Source organism: Papilio machaon, chromosome 15 (genome assembly GCF_912999745.1).
Source record: "Papilio machaon chromosome 15, ilPapMach1.1, whole genome shotgun sequence".
Classification (NCBI taxonomy): domain Eukaryota; kingdom Metazoa; phylum Arthropoda; class Insecta; order Lepidoptera; family Papilionidae; genus Papilio; species Papilio machaon.
In genome coordinates this window covers 3,507,165-3,527,842 of record NC_060000.1, presented here as the reverse complement: position 1 = coordinate 3,527,842, position 20,678 = coordinate 3,507,165, and the positions used below count along the sequence as shown (strand labels likewise).

Below are 20,678 nucleotides of genomic sequence, written 5' to 3'. Positions count from 1 at the left end.
ATTGGCATTAAAGACTATCGTTCGTGATGAAAAAGTTGTAACTGCGCTTGCGCATATTTCCTATAGTGTGTTTGATGGTGCATTGAGTCTCAATGTGTATACTGTATACGTTTTAATTTACGGTTTAATTCTAACGGTATTATTATATACCGTGTGCTGAGGACAGCCTTATAAAGTTGGACATTTGTTGCGCGGTTTCATAAAATAAATTATGAAACAGTTTAGTATCAAGAATAGTAATAATTTTGATCTTTATATTCGACCGTCAAATGCGTTAATTTCAATTTAATTTCACGCGAATTCGTCGCACCCAAAACTATTGCAAAAGTAAAACAAGTTTCGACAAAACTAAAAATTGGCTTTAAAAAGTTCACATGCAGATAAAAATTAAGAGTCAATATAAAATTTTATAATCGACTGATATAAACATAGAATAAAATTAAATCTGTTTAAAATACTGATGGAAATTACAATGTTTACGTATAATTGTGCACAAGTGTCTGACTGAATGCTTTATGCAAAGACGTGAATTTTGTTTGAGTGTTTACAGTTTACACAATTGTTACGTAAGCAATCAAACCATTGTCTATTTTTACGAAATTATTCACAATCACTAAACTATGGCGTTTAAATAACTGGTAAATACTGAGGCACTTCTTCGGATACTGTAATGATTAGATTAATCGTTATAGAAATAAGTAAAAACAAATTTCTTTCTATAACATTATAAAATAGCTTGTTATTTAGGTGTCAAATTTCCCAATTGAACCTTTCCTATTTATTCGTAAAATATACCAAACTATAACATGGTATAGCACGTTAGTGGACCTTGACGAATTCATATTATACGCTTAAGAACTTAGTTTCTTAGAAAACGTTCGCTGCAGTTTCTATTGACGATACAGTCATGCAGTAACACGTAAATAGTTATAAGCTTTGAACGCTATTGCGATAGATATAGTTGCTATAGTTAAGTGCAAATGCATCCTACTGTATACGAATCGATTGAGATAAGCAAACAATGTGACGAGCTTCAACACTCTGACACTTGACCTAGATATATCTCTGGGATTATGGATGTAATATGAAAATAGGTATAAAGTCAACTGTAAATTTATCATGTAAATAGATATTTCTAGGCTAAGATCTTAAATACGTATGGAATTGTGGGACGTAAACGAATAGTCTCTCTGATTTTCATACTTACACTGTACTTGTTGTGACAAGACTTGGATTAGAAAGCCTACAGGTAAAACTTAGTATAAGTTACATTACTACCCAACCGTTGCGAGGCTTTTTCAGAACCTATAAGACAGAACGCATCCCGGTGTATGCAAAAGTAAATTAGAATATTGTGAACAAGTTTTAGTGTAGCAATATATAGTAATTAGAAAGTCAACAATAACATGTGAGAAATGTGTAATATAAAAAGTAAAGTGCACGACATAAGAGTTGGGCGGGCACGCGAGGATAATAAACCTGGAGGCATGATGTACAAATGTCTCGCACTATCACGAGCCTGTCCGATTCCCACGCGCAAACAAACCCGGGTACTTTACCAGTATAGGGTTGTCAAATAGAGGAACCAGTTCAGACCCATGCAACGAAATGTCATATTTCTTAAAAGATCTCATATGAGATGTAAATCTTTCCGCCGCATCGGTCAGTTTTATTCCCTTTTAGAACGCTATTTTTCTCATATCACAGGAGAATGTTAAAGATGATGTCGAATGAATGTTGCTTCAGTATTATTTGTTATAATTTTTATTATAATAAACAAATGGTTAGTTCTGCACCTTTTTAAAAATGCTATAGAATAGGGTAAGCTCTATACAAATCAACTTGAAACTAAACTTTCCATTTTTGAGTTTAATCGAAGACGTTAAACATTAACAATAATATGTGGCTAACAAGATATTATTGTTAATGTTTAAATGTATAACTATAAATGTATTTTGTATTAATGTATAACTATATTTATTTAAAAATAGTAGATAGCAACCCTATATCATCTGGTAAGTACCAAACTAGGACGCCTCGTCAACATGACATTTTTGTTTATATTAACAGCAGCAAACTGGGTAAAATTACAAAACGTTTATTTGGTGTTAGATATAAGGCACTAATGTTATCTACTTATTGCAACTTTTCGAATTCATTTGACTTTTGACGTGAACCATATCCAAGAAAAAGCGCTAGTCTTATATGAAATGGTTAAAAGCAAGATTATTTAAATGAAATAATATCCGTGTATATCAGTTTTATACGATACAATAAACAAATCTGTAATACTTTTACTCATTTCAAATAGCTAGGAATTGAGTAAATGTCTTGTTAAGTTACAATAACACGCAATTGTTTATTCACCAATTACCATTCGAAAGTAATCGTTTATAGTCCAGTCATTTTAGTAAGTTCACCTCGGAATTCGAGATACCCAGCTGTAAGTCTGTAAATACTTGTATATTGACACCCTAAAAGTTATCTCAAAACCTACATATGGTAGGGTGTAAGCAACCATTAAATTGCAAGGTCAAAGATCACAAAAATCGGTTTTTCGCGCTTTTTTTGGAAATATCTCATTTTCTATGGGTTTTTTGCTATTTGTATTTCTTATCAATATTGTAGAATACAAAATTCTCTACAAATTTTGTTGAAGAATTTTTTTTATACGGTGAACCGTTTTCGAGATAGAGGGCGGAGAGCGTGCGGTCACAGCATCACTTCAGCCTCCGGGTCGAAAACGCGCCATATAGTTGATGAACTATCAATAAATCAATCATTATAAATATTTGTCAATTTTTTATTAACTTATATATTCTACTTTATCATTTTTTTCCTAACTTATCCACTTTTTATTCAGTATTAATTTATTTAACAACACTTACCTGCCCATGTAATTGCAGAATTGTTAATGAAAATATAGGAATTATATGTCGCTCTGATATGGTAGAGCATTGAGACAAGCTTGCCCATTACATTGGCCACAAGTTAAAGAGCATTGCAAGCCCGCTTTCCTGCATCCGCATCGCGAACCACAACCACTCTTGCAGTTGCAGAAAATTGTATTTAGCAAATCTTCTGGAGCAGGTGGTAAAATTGTCATGATAGGCTCCAGAAAATCGTTTCGCATTGCCAAACCCCATACCTGGGGTTCCAAATCATGTCCTAACCAAGTTTGAACTTGATAATATACACGGTTGAAATGTTGATGAGCAGCTTCACTTGTTGGTGGAATATTTGAAAGCTGTACAGGTTTATTAAGTTTTGTAGACTTGACGTAATGCATGTAACAAAGATGATCGAGACTTTTCACAGATTTCGGAGCATTATAGACTGCCAATAAGATTTGAGTTCCACTCTCTAATAATTTCTGGGCCGAACAATTTTCTTCCTCAAATGCTGCAGCTAGTTCATTCAAATTTGTCAGTAATTAATTAATTTGACAAATATTTATAATAATTGATTTATTGATAGTTCATCAACTATATGGCGCGTTTTCGACCGGAGGCTGAAGTGATGCTGTGACCGCGCGCTCTCCGCCCTCTATCTCGAAAACGGTTCACCGTATAAAAAAAATTCTTCAACAAAATTTGTAGAGAATTTTTTATTCTACAATATTGAAAGAAATACAAATAGCAAAAAACCCATAGAAAATGAGATATTTCCAAAAAAAGCGCGAAAAACCGATTTTTGTGACCTTTGACCTTGCAATTTAATGGTTGCTTACACCCTACCATATGTAGGTTTTGAGATAACTTTTAGGGTGTCAATATACAAGTATTTACAGACTTACAGCTGGGTATCTCGAATTCCGAGATTCTTACCTAATTTAAGCTTAAATGACTGGACTATTACTGCTAAATAATGTGAAATATTCAAAGGTCTTTTTTTTAAAATATTGATTGATATTAACAAATTTAAACATTCCTTACCATTTTTACGAGTTACACAGAAACAGGACAACATTTTACTTCGTACACTTACAGCATTACAATGTATTAAACATGTGTAACTTTCAGCACAATAACTTCAACACTGAACGTAGAACAATATGCGTGTACTACTGCACAGGTTTCTGATATCGGCCTGAGACTAGGGCTGTCACCTCATCGATTTTGGTTCGAATTCTTTCGGTTTTTATAGTACATATTCGGCCTCAGGGTTTAATATCGATTTCTTCGGATCAGAGTAGGTGGTGTGAAACAAGTCGCTGACTGTGTTTTGTTGTGGTTTTCATTTTTCTAATATTATTGTCTACAAAGGAGTTGAATTTTAAAGTGTGTGATTGTTGTTTTTTTATTCGCTGCCAGTAATCGGGTCTGCATTTATTGATTTTTGGCAACCCTACTTGAGACACACACGTGCTTATCAGTTGGCCCGTTGGCATACATGTGTGTAACTATAGTAAATATTCGTAAGTTAAAAGAGCTCACTTTGCATACCAATTTGACGCTAACCACTTCAAGGGCATGCGACAAAATGACAAGAATGGACAATTACTATGACGCCTTGCTAACGAATCGCGACCTTGTTCGGGCAGAAATTGACGATCGAAAAAAAACGAAAAAGATCGTGTTTTTCCTTATGCTTAAACATTGATTTGCTCTTACGGTAATGGAAATTCAACTAAGCTAATGCTAGTACACAAACGTGATTGATATGAATGAGATTTGTCCATAGATTACCAAGAAAAATCTGCATATTTTTGTTACATAATTTTATTCTAAAGATTTGACACTGAAGTATGCATCAGTGGTTATTTGAACTCTGACCGGGTTATTTATTTACGTTAAAATTTGGACAAAACTAATTTCATGGATTTCATAGCGCTTAATTGAAAGTGATTAAAATTTCATTCATATTGTTTTACAGGTTAAGAGTAATACGATTTTTTGTTTTAATAGAAAACTAATAATTGGATCCAAAGTAAATATATTTTTTAATATAACATTACCTAAGAAAAGAACAACAATAATCCAATTCATATTCAATCGAAATTATATTTATTAAGCAACGGAAGCGAAGTAAGCGGTGTGAAAAATTATGGAGATAGAGAACATCCTAGTGGGCTATAAATAAATTTATTGGGCTTTTTTAAAATCACTTCAAATGGTGCTTGTTATTAAAATACGAAGCAGCTGTGTGTCTCGCTCGGGGAGTGTGCTACTGTTGAGAGAAAAAAAATCTCCAACAGCTGCATATTGCGTGAAGATATGCAATTGAATAGCATTCCAATGAGAAATAAGATGGCTTGAGCGCGCAAATCAACCGCGGATAATAGACATGGATTTAATGCTTTTTTTAGTAATAATTTTTTTTTAAATATCTCCTGCAATTCCTCCGAACGTTTTCCATCTTATATGAAAGATATTTTGAAAACAATTACTTAAACTGTTTTATTGTTTTATCCACTACTCCTTAACTTTATACTGTCAACTATTTGGGTAAAATTAAATTTTTTTTATAGTGATTTTTTTTGGGAGGAAGCCAGTCTCTGAATTCTTCGTAATAAAACTGTCGATACTTGTTTAAATTTCAGTAAAGCCTTAAAATGTCTACACAATTTTTTTTTATTTATACACTAACATAATGTTTAGTGTCTTTGATGATCACAGTCCAGTGTGGAAAATCTCATAACAATTAAATAAACTACCTATATTTACCAAAAAAACCATCCTGAGAACTTTTATATTAATATTATATTAATTGCTGATTATTCCTGAAGCAAAGTGAAAAAAGTAGATTAGCCGATTCAAAAAGCTTACGAAAACAATACTGCTTATTACAAAGACCATAAATTTATGTAAGAAACGTGAAAGAATTCGTCAACCAACAATTGTTTATGGTACTAAAAAGGAACAATACTGTTTTTTGATCTTGATGAAATTAATTTGAGTATTATTATTAGAACTACTTACTTTTCTTGGAACCAAACAATGATTTTAGCTTCGATATCGTTCGTTTCTTCATCTTATTGATAGAACAAACACGGAATCACTAAGCGGTTGTATACATCAGCTTACAACAGACAGAAATACACTCAACACAACGTCCTCAAGTTTTTCAAGCAGACATAGCTTTTTGCTCCTTTTGCCGCTCTTATTTCCGTGCTACGAAAATAGGCTCAGCGTTACACTTATACCGGCGCTGGCGCATCAGTCATATACACATTATGTTTCAAATTAGATCACTAGGTTTATAATTAAGAAAGCATTTTATGCAATCAACTAAGCGCGATACGTTTACACTGGTATAGAATGCAAATATTACTAAAGACCTTATCTCGTTCGACACTTATCACCGCTATCACATGTCAGTGCTCGTTACGATAAAAAAGTTAAACAAAGTTAAAGCACACATACGACGATCAAAAAATACGAGTCGCCGACACAAGCGTTGCTATAAAACTGGACCGGAGTACAAATGGATAACAAAATTAGGAAATTAATAAATTTGAGCGTACCGGTCGCCACGAATTTAGATGACGTACGAGATGCGATTACACAATTCCATGAGCGTTTATGTAGTAACAGTTCACGAAGTAAACGAGCCTCGACGAGCGGGAAGCGCTTGCGGCTATTCTAGTGCATGCTGTGGACGCAACTGAGTAGGGTACGCACTACGCACGGAGCGACACACGACCGACGCACGAGTCGCATACACGCGGTCCATCCGTACACATTGGCCTGTTACAAAAATCGTTATAAAACCACGAACCCTCTTCCGTTAACAGAATCCCGTTTCCGTGCGAGCGCGATCGAGCGGCGAAATAGAATGGACTCGAACGCGATGCATAGAAGAGCCAGTTTAACTAGCGAGCCGTCGGCCGTGGTGACAACACCGGAGGCGATATATCCGTTGCATTTTAAAAATGTACACTGGTCGTGTGCTAGTCTTCTGATCAGGAAAGTTTTGGGAAGAATCTCGATTGGGATAATGGGCCGGGCATAAATCAAAGGGTGCGAAGGGTACACACATTGCAAGGGTGAGCGGGATCGAGCAAGGCAAAAAATCAAAAGGAATGTTTAACGATTTTTGCGTCAATTATATTCGAGATATTCTCACGGTTCTTATTTGTGGTTCATAGCTCAGTGTTAATTATACAACAGGACTAATTTCCACTTAGTAACTAATAATCAAAACAGGTAATGCAATTAAGCTCCAATTAAGATTTAGATTTATATTGTTGTCATTTCAAAACTTTTTTTGTAATAATAGCTCGAATATATTCGTAAACACTTTTATGACCGACCACGAAACTCTACTATTAAACTTTTGTATTCTAGTGTTGTCCAATCGATAAGCAAACATATTAAACTATTGCAAATGTATAATGGAAACGTCTTGTTGTAACAAAGTAAACGAGCAAAACAAATAGCCAATCTCTTTGTGTCAGGGTCGAGAGCAAACTAATAGAAATGAATGAAATTGCATTAGTTGCTAAGCATGAGTATTTTTTCATTTCATTTAATAACATTTTAATTCGAAAAACTGTATCTAGTTGTTAAAACTGAGCTAAATTAGTACCGAAAATTTAAATCATCAATTCAACTTACGACATCGTACACTGATTTAATAAAACATCTACAAAAGATGAATGTTCGTTATACATCGATTAATACGTGTCTAAATATAAAAGGACATAAAGAAAGTTTGTATTACTAGCCCAGCATGTATAGCTTCATTAACCATTGTCTCGGTGTAATTCATAGGTGTGAAAGAGAGAGCGTATCAATTCGTCCAATTTCTATGGGCAGCATCAAAAGCGATGGCCTGGGACGAACCGCTGCGTTACACTTGAGTTAGTACAATGTCTACACACACAGAGGTAGAGGTCTCGGGTTTCTTTTGGTAGGAATTTTAAAATCAAATATAATTTATTTTAAGTACCTTTGACACATATTGAGAATATTAGAGGGTGAATTTTCGATAAATACAAAAGTTACTTGCAAAAATGTGTGTTACAGTATTATATTTAGCCGACTTCAAAAAGAAGGAGGTTATAAATTCGGTTGTTTTTTTTTTTAAATAAAAATATTCTAATAAGTATCTATTACATTTAAGTTGAAGTCGGTATGTGCGTAAATAAATTTTACAAATAATACATTCCATATTCTTTCACTATAGGTAAAGCAAATCATGCATTTAGATATTTTCTTGTTTGTCTGATTTTCTCGACCGTTTATTATTAACCGGCGGCTCTTGTATGTTCTTTGCTTTTTTATTGCCAATCTACCGGTATTAGTAGGGTAGAGCGGGGCTAGTTGAGCATAGGGGCAAGTTGGGCAATCGAAATATCTCGCAAAATATTCACTGTACGCATAAGCTTTGTATGGCGAAAAGAAAGAGTTTTGGGAGGGATGATCACCACGCGTTCGCTAATGGGGGCTGGACGAACGAGTGAAGCACCAGAGCGTTTTGTTTATTTTGTGACCAAAAAGTAAATACGTCGTTTATCGCAACTTTTCGTCTGTATTAGTCAATTGTTGAATGTTTACAATCAGTTAAGTGTTAATCTTCTATGGAGTTATTGTACTTTTGATATATAAAGAGGTTCTGGGTACAATTCTTATGATTTATTTATAAAGACGCATTGATTTTAAAATTCCCGGTTGGGGTTAGTTGAGCTATAGTTGCTCAACTTACCATACGACGAAACAACCCGGGGAAAACCCTCACTATTTATGATATACCATAAATAGTGGCTGATTCGTTGCCGACTGTTCAAACAAGTATAAATATTGTTAACGGTTTCCAAAAGACAGGCGTTTTTCCGTATAATGCAAACATTTTTGTTGAGGATGAGTTTTCTCCATCATTTGTAGTCGATCGTTCTGAACCAGAAACTATCGAGTCGGAAAAAGATCATCAGAGCAAGCTGTGGTGTCCAGTACTGATCCTAATCCCACTCCTTGTGCCTCAACCAGTCAAGCTGAACCCGAAGCTTGTCCAAGCAACAAATAAAAAAACGAGACGACCTTGTACCAGTATTTTCCCCGGAAATTGTACGACCATACTCAAAGGCTGGCTCTAGAGAAGCAGATAAGACTAACAGAAGAAAGGAAAGCTGCAATACTAACATACTTATTAAGTTGCTAAAATCTTATAATAATTTTTTTAAGATATCTAAGTCTGATTTTAAACAAAAACACTGAATTTAATCCTGAAGTTAGTCTTAAGATTCGTTGATGTTTTGTTTACTCTATTTTCAGTTAATTATTCAAAGAAAATTATTTTAAGTTTTTGTTGTTCTGTTACTAAAAGAATATTAATAAAGAGCTGATTGTCAAACACATATTTTACTTCATCTCTAGTAAACATTGAACTCATAGTTAGACATTCTTAGTGCTCAACTTGCCCCATACCCTTGCTCAACTTACCTCACCTATGGGGTACATTGAGCATACTTGACTTTCCGCATTTAAACAGCTGTAGCTCTTAAATTCGATTTGCTACAAAAAATTACTATGGACACTTTTGTTAAGGGATAAATTACTAATCCATCAAGCCGCATTACAACTCATTGAGACTTATCATTTTGGAGCTACATCCGCTCAGGTGAAAAATTGCTCAACTAACCCCGCTCTACCCTACCTCTAGGAAAATGATTATATTTCTTAAAAAAAAGTCTATTATACTCTTTAAGTTGCTAAGAAAGAGTACTTTAGTTACGTCGTGACTTTGAAATGAGATAAAATTGTACCAAATCGTGTCTCTTGTTGCAAAATTTATATAGAAAATAGCGGTAAATAATATTTACTATCAATTATTATCTGTACGCATCTCTACGTTAGTAATTCGAAAATAAATATATATTTTATTAATAAATACACGTATGTTAATGACGTTGATCTAACACCGGGATCAAAAGCCAAGTTCTGTTCTCGTGGACAATTCATACGAAACTAAACAATCCTAACGCATATAACGTACGTAATTTGTATTACGTAAGTGTTGAGGCATCGCAATACAACAGGTTGAATTGTGTACGTTTCCACGGTCCGAACGTAAGGCATTAACCCCACTAGTATAGGAGGGCTTTTAAAAGTCCAACAAATGTAAATAAAATAAATTTAGAAGCAAGCAGGGGGCCGCACACTTGAACTTTTCCAAAAATAACACCACTTAAAACAAACATAATAAATAACTTTTATATTATATTCATATTTCAATTAGTTCTTATTTACCATATGACCGATGAACGTATTTTACTTTAAAGCAATGCAACAATTTCCAAATATATGAAATGAATATTTTCTAAAAGATTTTTAAAATGGCATCTTCATTTAATCTCTAATTAGTTCGAAAACACAAAGCAAAAAGCAAGATTTTGATCTTTACATCATTAGAAACAATGTGATTCTACAAAGGAGTGAACCGTAATTATAGCAATTTACGTAAAGTGCATGTTTTTATCATAACTAGTTAACTCCATATATACAGTAAACCCACCATATAAGAATATTTACGTGAGCAATATTGCATGGATTTTGCGTGAATCGACAACAGTATTAGTAACTAGATGCTATGCAAACAATGTGACCTGACAACATTACTAAACAAGTCAATGACACGACATCGCACAAACTTCAAAACAAAGAGGCTTTACAACTAGAACTTAATCTGTTGTAAGTACCTCAAATAAAGATTAATAAACGTTTCACTACTACGTTTACACTAAATACTTATAAACATTTTTTTTATATTACTAGGTGGCAAACGAGCAAGCGGTCACATGAATTCGCCGAAATGGCGAAGCGACCGCTGCCCAAAGACATCCGCAAATGCAGATGTGTTGCCTACCCTCAATCGATGAAAGAGGAGACGCACAATAAGAGAATATTTTACCTTCAATTATAAATATATATATATATATATATATATATATATATATATATATATATATATATATATATATATATATATATATATATCGTTTCCTGGTTCTAAGCTACGAGATTCAGCCGTTCTTGAGTTATAAATAGTGTAACTAACACGACTTTCTTTAATATATATATATATATATACATAGGATAATTTTTACCCCGTCTTCTATTTTTTATTCCGCGCGGACGGAGTCGCAGGTAAAAGCTAGTAATTTATAAATTACATACAAAATCCTTCTTAACAATACAGATATTTTGAAATGAAGGTCCGTAAGGGAAATGGGGTCTTTGCGATACGAATATTTTGTTTCACAATATACATAGCATGTAAGTACTTGTAGTAAGTAACCGCTGTGCTTCCAAAATGGGCAAAGCTATCGAGTGTGCATTATGTAATATGTGTAAAAATAAATATTGACCGATCAGTCAAACCTTGTCGGCGTCGTCAGACATATTTATTTAACGTTGATTGGATAAATGCCTTTATTCAATAAAATGGTAGAGTCTAAACCAGGGATCAAACTATTTTGGACAAGTGAACCCCTTTTCCAAAATGAACCGTTACCACAGATCCCCATGGCCAAATTGCCTACTTTTAAGATCTATTATTATTATTATTAATTCTAACTTAGGTCAATAGAAGAAGACAGAGTGAGAATTAGCAATGCTTGGGGACGACATCGACCCCTTTGGAAGACCTTGGTCTAAACTAAGCTAGTACTTTTACGATTCTCCAGCTTTTTAGAGTGAATTTAAAAAATATGTTTTAAAATGATAATTTCTTCTTAAACCTTCATTATTAGTACTGTAATCAAACATGTTGATATCTGTATAAGCAGTAACTTAATAGATAAAGCAATAAATTCCTATGAATGAACGTCAAGTAAACATTGGAGTAGGCACGAAGGCAACAGGTGTTACTGGATCGTAAGACCGCGTGTGGGCGATATTACGAAGTTTCATTATCAACCTGACGTGAGTCGTATGATATTTTTATAAGTTACCACCCACGTTTCAAGTCTCTGGCTTTAAAATTTCGTATGAAGTCATTCTGGTATCGCCTTGGGACAATTGATCGTAATCAATTTTATCATAATTTTGTTAAGAATACTGGCTACCTTAATTATTTTATAACTACTAAAAGACCAAAAACAAATTAATTTGCTATTAAAATAATTGATATAGAAATATTTTACATGTTGCAATACTTGTAGTAATTGATAATATCTTGGTTATAATAAACGGAAAATTTGATGAATGAAATTATTTGAAATTGAGGTTGATGATGAAAAATATTTTTAAATTAAAAAAAAAGTTATACTACCGTTCAGATTGGTGAGGTAGTAATCTAATACGTAGGAACATACTCGGACTATGCAGTCACATAGTTCACAAGGTCACGGACAAAGCTTTTATTATTATAGTGTACCAAAAAATATGTTTTTAATTGATTAAAACAAGTCATTGCTTGTATTTTATGTATGCGTAGTTATCAAAGCGATTCGAATCTTCTTAATTTGGAGCTCACCTTTACAACCAGTTTCTCTTCAATGAATGTCATCTTTATCGCTCGCCGCACGTTGATATAACCAACTTAATAACATCTTATTATCAGACGCAAAAAAGAAAGATAAAACGACTTATAATCTTAACACACTTTTTAAGATTGGGCCAGAAAAGCTACGGGCTGTTTTTATTTGTGTAGTTGAAAGAATTACATATTTAATTAAAAGACAAAAGCAAACTGTGCCGGAAAGATTAAAGACGAAACAAGGAGAAAAAAAAGGGAGTGACGACTGAGATGACGGAAGATTAATCGATATGGACGAAAATCTGGTGCACCGTCCCTATGTGAGTAGGATAAGGTCAGGGAGATGATGTTCATGATGGTAGACACAAACCGCCCTTAAACAGCATTGCACCTACTGGAAAGGAAAATGTTTTGCAGTTCATAGAAATAGCAAATGCTATATTTTTACATATCTGTACTTATGGGTTTGTTGGTTTTAATAATTTCAGACGTCATATTTATCAATACATACTCGTAGTATAAAACAAAGTCGCTTTCGCTGTATGTCCGTATGTATGCTTAGATCTTTAAAACTACGCAACGGATTTTGACGCGGTTTTTTTTAATAGATAGAGTGATTCTTAAGGAAGGTTTGTATGTATAATAAATGCATAATATAGTAGAGAAACACTGATAAATTTAAAGGTTTCTAATGTGATGTCGTAAATAAGCACGTTTTTTTGCGCTTATATTGCAAACGCTGGCTGAACCCTACGAGATAGACCAAAATAATGTATTACAGTATTGTTCACCTTAAAAAGTTCAACAAAAAAGTCCGCGATGGTATATGTCTATCTCTTAGGGATAACCCAGCATAACCATTTTTATTCTTTTACGAAGTGATTTTAAACAATACAGCATTAATCCTTATCCATTTAAGTACCTTAAATAAATTGTGCATTTATTCTGTAGTAGATATATTTTGCATTGCACCCGTGCGAAGCCGGGGCGGGTCGCTAGTTACATTTATAAAACAAATGAAGACTTATCAACTTTCACTTCTGGGAGCGTGCATGCATATTAAGACAATTTGCCCGTTTACTTGTAGGCTTTTTATGGCCATAAAATGAATGGCCAGCCATGTCCAGAAGACACGAAGAATTTCTAATTATCGTATATCTAGTGAGGTATCTCGGTAGACAGAATAACGTTTGCCTTCTCCGATGGCTATCCTTCTTTTACCACAAAGTAGGTACCTACATTTTAACAATGCATATGTTACCTAATTTCACTACATTCTATGTGCTTATTTGATGGAAATAACAGTCCCAGGGTTATATTTTTTTGTACTTATTTTTAATACGTAATCAGATTAATAAGCATTTAAGTTTATCACGTTACATTAAAGTAAATCTAATAGTGTTGCAAATGCTATTATAACGAGTATACTAATGCAGTGCACTGACTTGCATTATAATGTTTATACCTAATGGCCGATACGTGACTTCAATGTAAGTCAGACTGTTGCAAGTTTATTTTTCTTTTAAAACATAATTAAAAGCGACAATCTTATAAACAATGGTAGTGCCTTAAATTACGAAGAATTATGACATTAATAGGTAGAGTTTTGGGAAATAAAGGAAAGTAAAAATAATAAGTGGAAACTTTTTTGTTGGTAAATAATGAATTTTATTGTGGTAAGATGGTAAAATTACTTGAAAACTTTTGGAAAAAAAAATCGTTAAAAGATCAAAGTCTTGCCCTATGCTAAATATGAAGGTACAATGATCTCTAGATTTTTAAATCAATATATTATGTACATTATGATTCAATATCGATGCAACTTTTGATATATTTTGAGTCTTGTTTCGTAACTAGTGTTGCAACATTACGGCTAATGCGTAGATACCATTAGATACACACGTTAGATCTTTTAAAAACAGATATTTTTATCTAAATAGATTCAATATTTCATTTGAATTAAGTTAGAAAGCTTATATTTAAAGAATAAAGGCATTGTTATAATTTTTTTTTAATTTCTTTTTTACAAATGGAAATTATTATAAATACTCAAATATGACTAGAACTAGACAATCGTATTTGTCGGAAGATGCCTAACAATATAATTTATGAGACAGACGAAAATAACGATGACAACGAGTCTACACGAATAACGAACGAATAAGGGGGAATCTTATGTCCATCTAGACAACGGACTCGTACAATTGACAATAGAGTCACAAAATAATAATTTAGTTTATAGAAAACTACTCGTTTTAAGAGGACATAAACAGACCGACTTTCAATTGCTAATCAAGATAAACTTTTCGCCGGACAAAGCGGTTAATAAATTGATAAATTTTATACGGTCTAGACTTTTTTTTCTAAAATCAGACTGACAACAATACCACAACATAGTCAAGATCAATCGGCGTATTAAAGTAATTAAAAATCAAGTAATAACCTGGATAGAACATTAAGATATTAAAGCGGAATAAATAAACTTTGGAACACCTAGTCCACTACTAGAACTAGAACAAAACTTAGCAGTCGTTACTAGCTGTTAATTAACATAGTTAGCCTGTTATTTATTTAACTTTTCGTAATGATATGTATATCTTAAGTAAACTACTCCTATATGCGTAGTTGCGTTATTTTGTAAGTCTGTTACAATTGACTTAATAACCTATTTCATAAGTACTTTCATAATTAAACAAACAATAATAAAAATAAAAACACATACACACACACATACGCAAGCACAAACACATATATACATACGTGCGCGCTCGCGTACACATACAAGCATACTGTATAAATAAGTTACCTATTTAAGACTTAGATTAAGAGAAGGCACTACCTCCTGTAACACAGGTAACCTACCACAGGAGGCAGAGTCCTAAAAAATTGTAAAATTTTGTGGATAAATATATATTTTTTAATTATTTAGTATTATTACATGTGAACCCTCTAATTAATATTATTCAAGAGGCTCCGAGGTAAATAAAAAGAGCGCCATACTGCGAATCCGTCGAGCAGTCCGTGTATGGGAGTCCTAATTAAAGAAGTCAAAAGTGTTTCTGTCTACATATGTAGGATTATAATTCACGTGATATATCAACACAACAAGGAAGGAGTCTATTATTTTAAACAGGTTAAAAATTATTCAGAAAAAAAATGAAAACACAACAGACAAGTCGTAAGCTTTTTGAAAGTTCGTTTGAAAGTTTAGTAGTAAATCACTTTCGTAAATTGAATGGCTTGATAATAGTTCCCATAGTAAATTTAACCAAAATAACATGCAACAATGATTAATGTAGCAATTATTGTTTTTGTAACTCTATCGACGATATTTTATAAATAAATATATATAGTAGAAATAATTAAATACCATCAAAGGTAAAATGCTTTTAGACAGCGACAAATATTACTATATAAAAGATCTGCTAAATGGTGTAAAAAATTCCAACCTACTTTGCACGATACATTTTTAATAGGAGAGGTTTATAATTGAAGAAAGGCGTAAATAAACATATGCTTTTTAAATATTTTAGTTTAAAAAAAGTACATACTGTGCAGACTCTACAAACGAATAGTCTGTGAAAGTCGCACCTCTCAAAAGAAGTTAATGGGATCACTATTAACCATTATAAAGCGTAATGAATTTTAGACAAAAATCAGTCATATTTTATTCCTGTTTAATACCTATGCTATTAAGAAGAATTATTTTAGATTAAAAAAAATTAAAAGAGCCCTAAAATTATCAAAGCGAGCAGTTTTAACTAGATAAGTCCTTTTTTTTCAAGTAAACATACATTTAAATACACAAGAGCTATCTTGTTCGTTTCATTGTGTTGTTTGTAACAAATGGAACCATTTTTTTTAATAAGTAAAGATGTCACGAGCGAAGCGCACATAAGTCAATATAAGCAGGAGGTGCAAGATGCAAAATGTTACAATAAATATATTGGATACAATGGTCATCATAATATATTATCTACATCAAATGTGGGCGATGTTGAATCCCACACATGAAATGCGGCTAATGCACTTGAATCCTTTTTAAAATATAACATCTTACGATCTCATATATTGAATACCAAACGACCACTGTGACAAATTAAATCGTTTTGATCTCTGATAAATAGATTCTGTAATGTTTATGAGAGAATACATAGGTACATAGAGAATACATAGATATAGAATATACATATATTTATGCAGGGATACAAATTTATTATAATAACTAAGATGTACACCAGTTTTTTATTTTTATTATTAAGGTCATCTAAAAAAATTAAGGAAGAGCTAAGACGACAGAATTTAATAACGTAACAGTGATTGATGAAAAATCACAAGATCTAATGTGAATTAACAAACATTTACATGATACTCTATGAAGTAATGAATCATCTAACTTTCACTCACTTGATGCAGTAAGAAGAAAAGATAATTAAGTTTTATTTCGAAATAACGATTAATAATCTGACAATAAATTGCCTCTGAAATTTATGTAAAGATTCTTTCTGCAGAAATAATTTTTTAGTTATTTATACTAAAGCAAAACTATTGTGAGATTGGGTCATTGAAGCCTGGTTTATAGTATTCTCTTACATCTTTTATTGATAAGGCCTTCGGGCAACACTCAAATACTACTATTATATATTAATATTAAATATTTATTTCTAAGCAAAAGAAACACTTTCGGGAACGGCTGCAACTTGCTATTCTACTATTTGCTTGGACTTAGGTTTGGAGGATGTATTCGAATTATAAAAAAGTAACTGGTTCGTGAACGAAGTTCGGGTTTGTAACAACATGAACAATGACTGTCAATCACAAAGCTTATTTAATATTATTTTTATATTATAAGAGAAACGAGCAAGCTTCTACATAAATTGGCCGAAATAACGAAGCGACCGCTGCCTACAGACATCCGTATTTGCAGATGTATTGCCGCACAGTAAGACATTTCCTCTTCCTATGCATCTCATCCTCCGACCGGGTGGGAAGGTAAAGAGGACTAAAATAAGGTTCAGGCACACAAAATCATCAGATGAAACGCGGAATTACTTCCCATTCATATCTGTCTTCTGTGTGATCATGGTATTTCATCGACCGGGATATTCGTGCAACAGATATTTGTTTGCGGGCTCTACCACTGTTGAAAAATCTTTTATCTTTGTAATATTAGTATCAAAATTATGCACATTTGAACTCGTATCGTAACGTCGAATGTTTCTGATTTTATGACATGACAATACAGATCTTTAATAGTGTCGATTATATTTAAATTTAGTAGTCGATCATTATCTCCGGTCATTATGATGGTACGATGACAAGACTATTCTTACAGCTCGCTTCGTATTCAACGCGTTTCAAAAAACAGGTATAAAAAGTTAAGCTAGAAATTGCATTAGATGATTTATTGGAAGGAAACTTTCCGATCAAACTGCATTTATGGTCATCATATAAAATATGCAAGCTATATACTTTTACCACATAAAGTATTAAATACGTACTATTTATTGTTTGTGGTTAACTTTCCTGAGAATAAAACACGTTACATACAAACAAATGTTTTAACAATAGACAATTAAAATAAAGATAATTAACATTTATAGAGCTATCAAATTAATTAGTTACATAAGAGTTACAACATAACATAAAGTTAAATAAGTTTTTACTACAAATTATGAGTTTAACGAATCTATTTCAGCATTTGCCAAATTAAATACCGACTTTTTGACTTAATAACTGATATGCAAAAAGTCAGAAAATGCTTTAAAATTACTTTTTAATACATTGTATACTGTTACATCTCAAAACAACATTATTGCAATGTTGGTAAAAAACATTGTGCAATAAAGATGAACTGAGCCAACAAGAAATGGACAACGTGGAAAGTAAAATTGGTTCCACGTTTTACATTACAACATTTAAATGTTATGAAAGTTGTTAATAACGACGAAGACGAAATTGTATAGATGAATGGTGAAATACAAAATGAAGGCGATACAGAACTATGTGTGACAAGCGATTTAGAGAAACGAGAGAGGAGAGGTGTGCAAGGACTGTGCTAAAGAGATATCCGTAAACTCTATCTATCCGTAAACTCTATGTTTAGTTAAAAATGTGTTTTAACCCTTTGATCGCTGGTGATTGATACTATTTTATTTTATGTTTTATCCTTAAATATGTATCACCAAAACTGATTCCGGAATGATTTTTGGTAATGTATGTAATATCATCGTGCTATAAAAAGGATAAAAGGGTTGACATATGTTGAAGCAAAAATGTAATTGAAACACTAAGTTTTTTGTGGTTAGGTCCTATATCTCTAGCCTTCAAACGTGTGTTCTTATGGCATACGTAACGCTTTTATATATTAAATCATATTATTTATTCTCACGAGCATTATAAAATATTTTTCATGTGCACGATGTTTTTCAAACATTAAGCTTTAGCATCAAGGGTTCAAGAGCTTTGCTATGTGACCTCGAAATAATTGAAAAATTTAACGCAAGAGAGGGCTACTGTGGCGTAAGTCGTTATTCTCTAAGAACGTCCTTCACTTTCAAGGACATCGGTAAGTAAGTAACAAACTATATGAATGGTTACTTATGTTGACTTTAAATTTTATTTCAATGAGAAAAATTGTATCATAAACGCTTTTAAATTTGCATTATGCAAAGGTGCCAATATTCTCGATAACATGTTTTGTCTATGTGTCATATGAATGTTCTTTCGCACGTTTGCCTTAAACATTAAGTAGGGACCGGCCTATGACGTAATTCGGTTTATAGCGCGTCAATGCATATTTATTGCTCGTAGAAACCATGCTGACGGACAATAACTACGCCGTTTTTAATAAACGGATAATGTGGTTCTGAAAAATAAAGTTAGTATAAACTCACATTGAGCTTTCGACTGCTTCTTACCATTAATCTATGTATAATGCGGATTATAAAGCAACATCTGTTTGTATTTGTTTGATTCTAATGTGGTATTAAGAGAGCGAAGTGGTTTTTCAGCAAAAGGTATGCATTTTTCTCGGCTTTGTATTCCACTGAAGAAAATCTTCACAAGACAGTTCACCGTGATAAGTTACGCAAAATCATCTGTAGACTACCATCAACGGCGCAAGTAGTCTTTGAATTGCCACGATTTGCAGTAATAAAGCGCAACAAATTGGATTATTTTAGATAGATATTCGAAAGGCACCTGATGCAAACTATAGAAAATATGAAAAGACCCGATAGATAGTTAAAGATCTAGGCGGCTAGATCTTTAAGTATCTACCGGGTCTTTTCATCCGCTCTTAACACCTCACAATTACAACCATTTAGGGCAGAAACACAGCAAACGAATTCGTTTCCTAGTATTTGAGTTCAAGAAAATTCATGGATATTAGATCTAATCTAGAGAGAGTTTCCGGAACGAATGTCAATTGCCGGCGAAATGGATACTGGCTGGTTGTATGCCAAAGTATTTTCATAAACGTGAGTCTTGAGGGTGTAAACTATATAGTGGATAACGAAAAGACGTTTTAATTTCGGGCGTATTTTTAAATCTCTCTGTGGTAGAGCCTCTATAATTTTTTTACTCCAAAAATTAAATATTATACGTAATAAAATATATTTTACTATGAAATGATATTTATATCTACTTTTTCTTTACATTACAAAATAAGGATTAATATATCGTAGCATGTCTTTTTTTTAATTGAGTAAAAAGTCATGAAAATATATGTCTAAACAGTCTAAATCAACATAACAGGGTGCCTAAAAAGGTCCTTCGCGCTGAACTTGTTTTGAATTTAACATGACTGTAGGCCCTGAACGCAACGCTTATTTGGCTAATGGTATTTAATATACTAATATTTAATATCATATTTACATACCTTCATAAATCTCCATGTCGAAAACAGCCACAAAATCAAAAGTTTTCGAAAACGTTTCTATGACGACGCATGACAGATTCTTAGCAGTTCATTCCTATTGGCAACTGATTAACCTAATCTTTGTATTGCTACTGCCTTCTGCCTTCGATAGACAGATATACAAATTAAGTAAAACTTTAGAAATTAATTTAAAATATATAAGACTTATTTTTATTGACATCATTTTACTGCAAATTTAGCACAAATGTTCTTTTATTTAATTGCTTACTTTGATTTCTGTATTTTAATGTCGTAAAACCGTAAAATATTTAATCTGAGATTTTCAATAGGGATGTGTGATTCCGGTTTTGGACAACAGTTCTTTCTATCCATATTC

The 20,678-nt window shown here is 32.7% G+C and overlaps 1 protein-coding gene across 7 annotated transcripts in view; it reads right to left on the bottom strand.

Moving 5' to 3' along the window:
• LOC106721011 (putative uncharacterized protein DDB_G0282133) overlaps positions 1 to 20,398 on the bottom strand; it is a 35,900-nt gene extending 15,502 nt beyond the window's left edge. For 5 of the 7 annotated variants that reach the window (XM_014515827.2, XM_014515834.2, XM_014515831.2 and 2 more), the window contains exon 1: positions 5,922 to 6,779. In XM_014515827.2, the coding sequence (XP_014371313.2) occupies positions 5,922 to 5,973 (52 nt within the window). In that variant the 5' untranslated portion in view covers positions 5,974 to 6,779. Of the gene's footprint in view, positions 1 to 3,935; positions 4,026 to 5,921; positions 6,780 to 20,302 lie in introns of those variants that run through there. The other 2 variants (XM_014515832.2, XM_014515830.2) reach the window with 2 other exon arrangements.
• Positions 20,399 to 20,678: the final 280 nt, after the last annotated feature.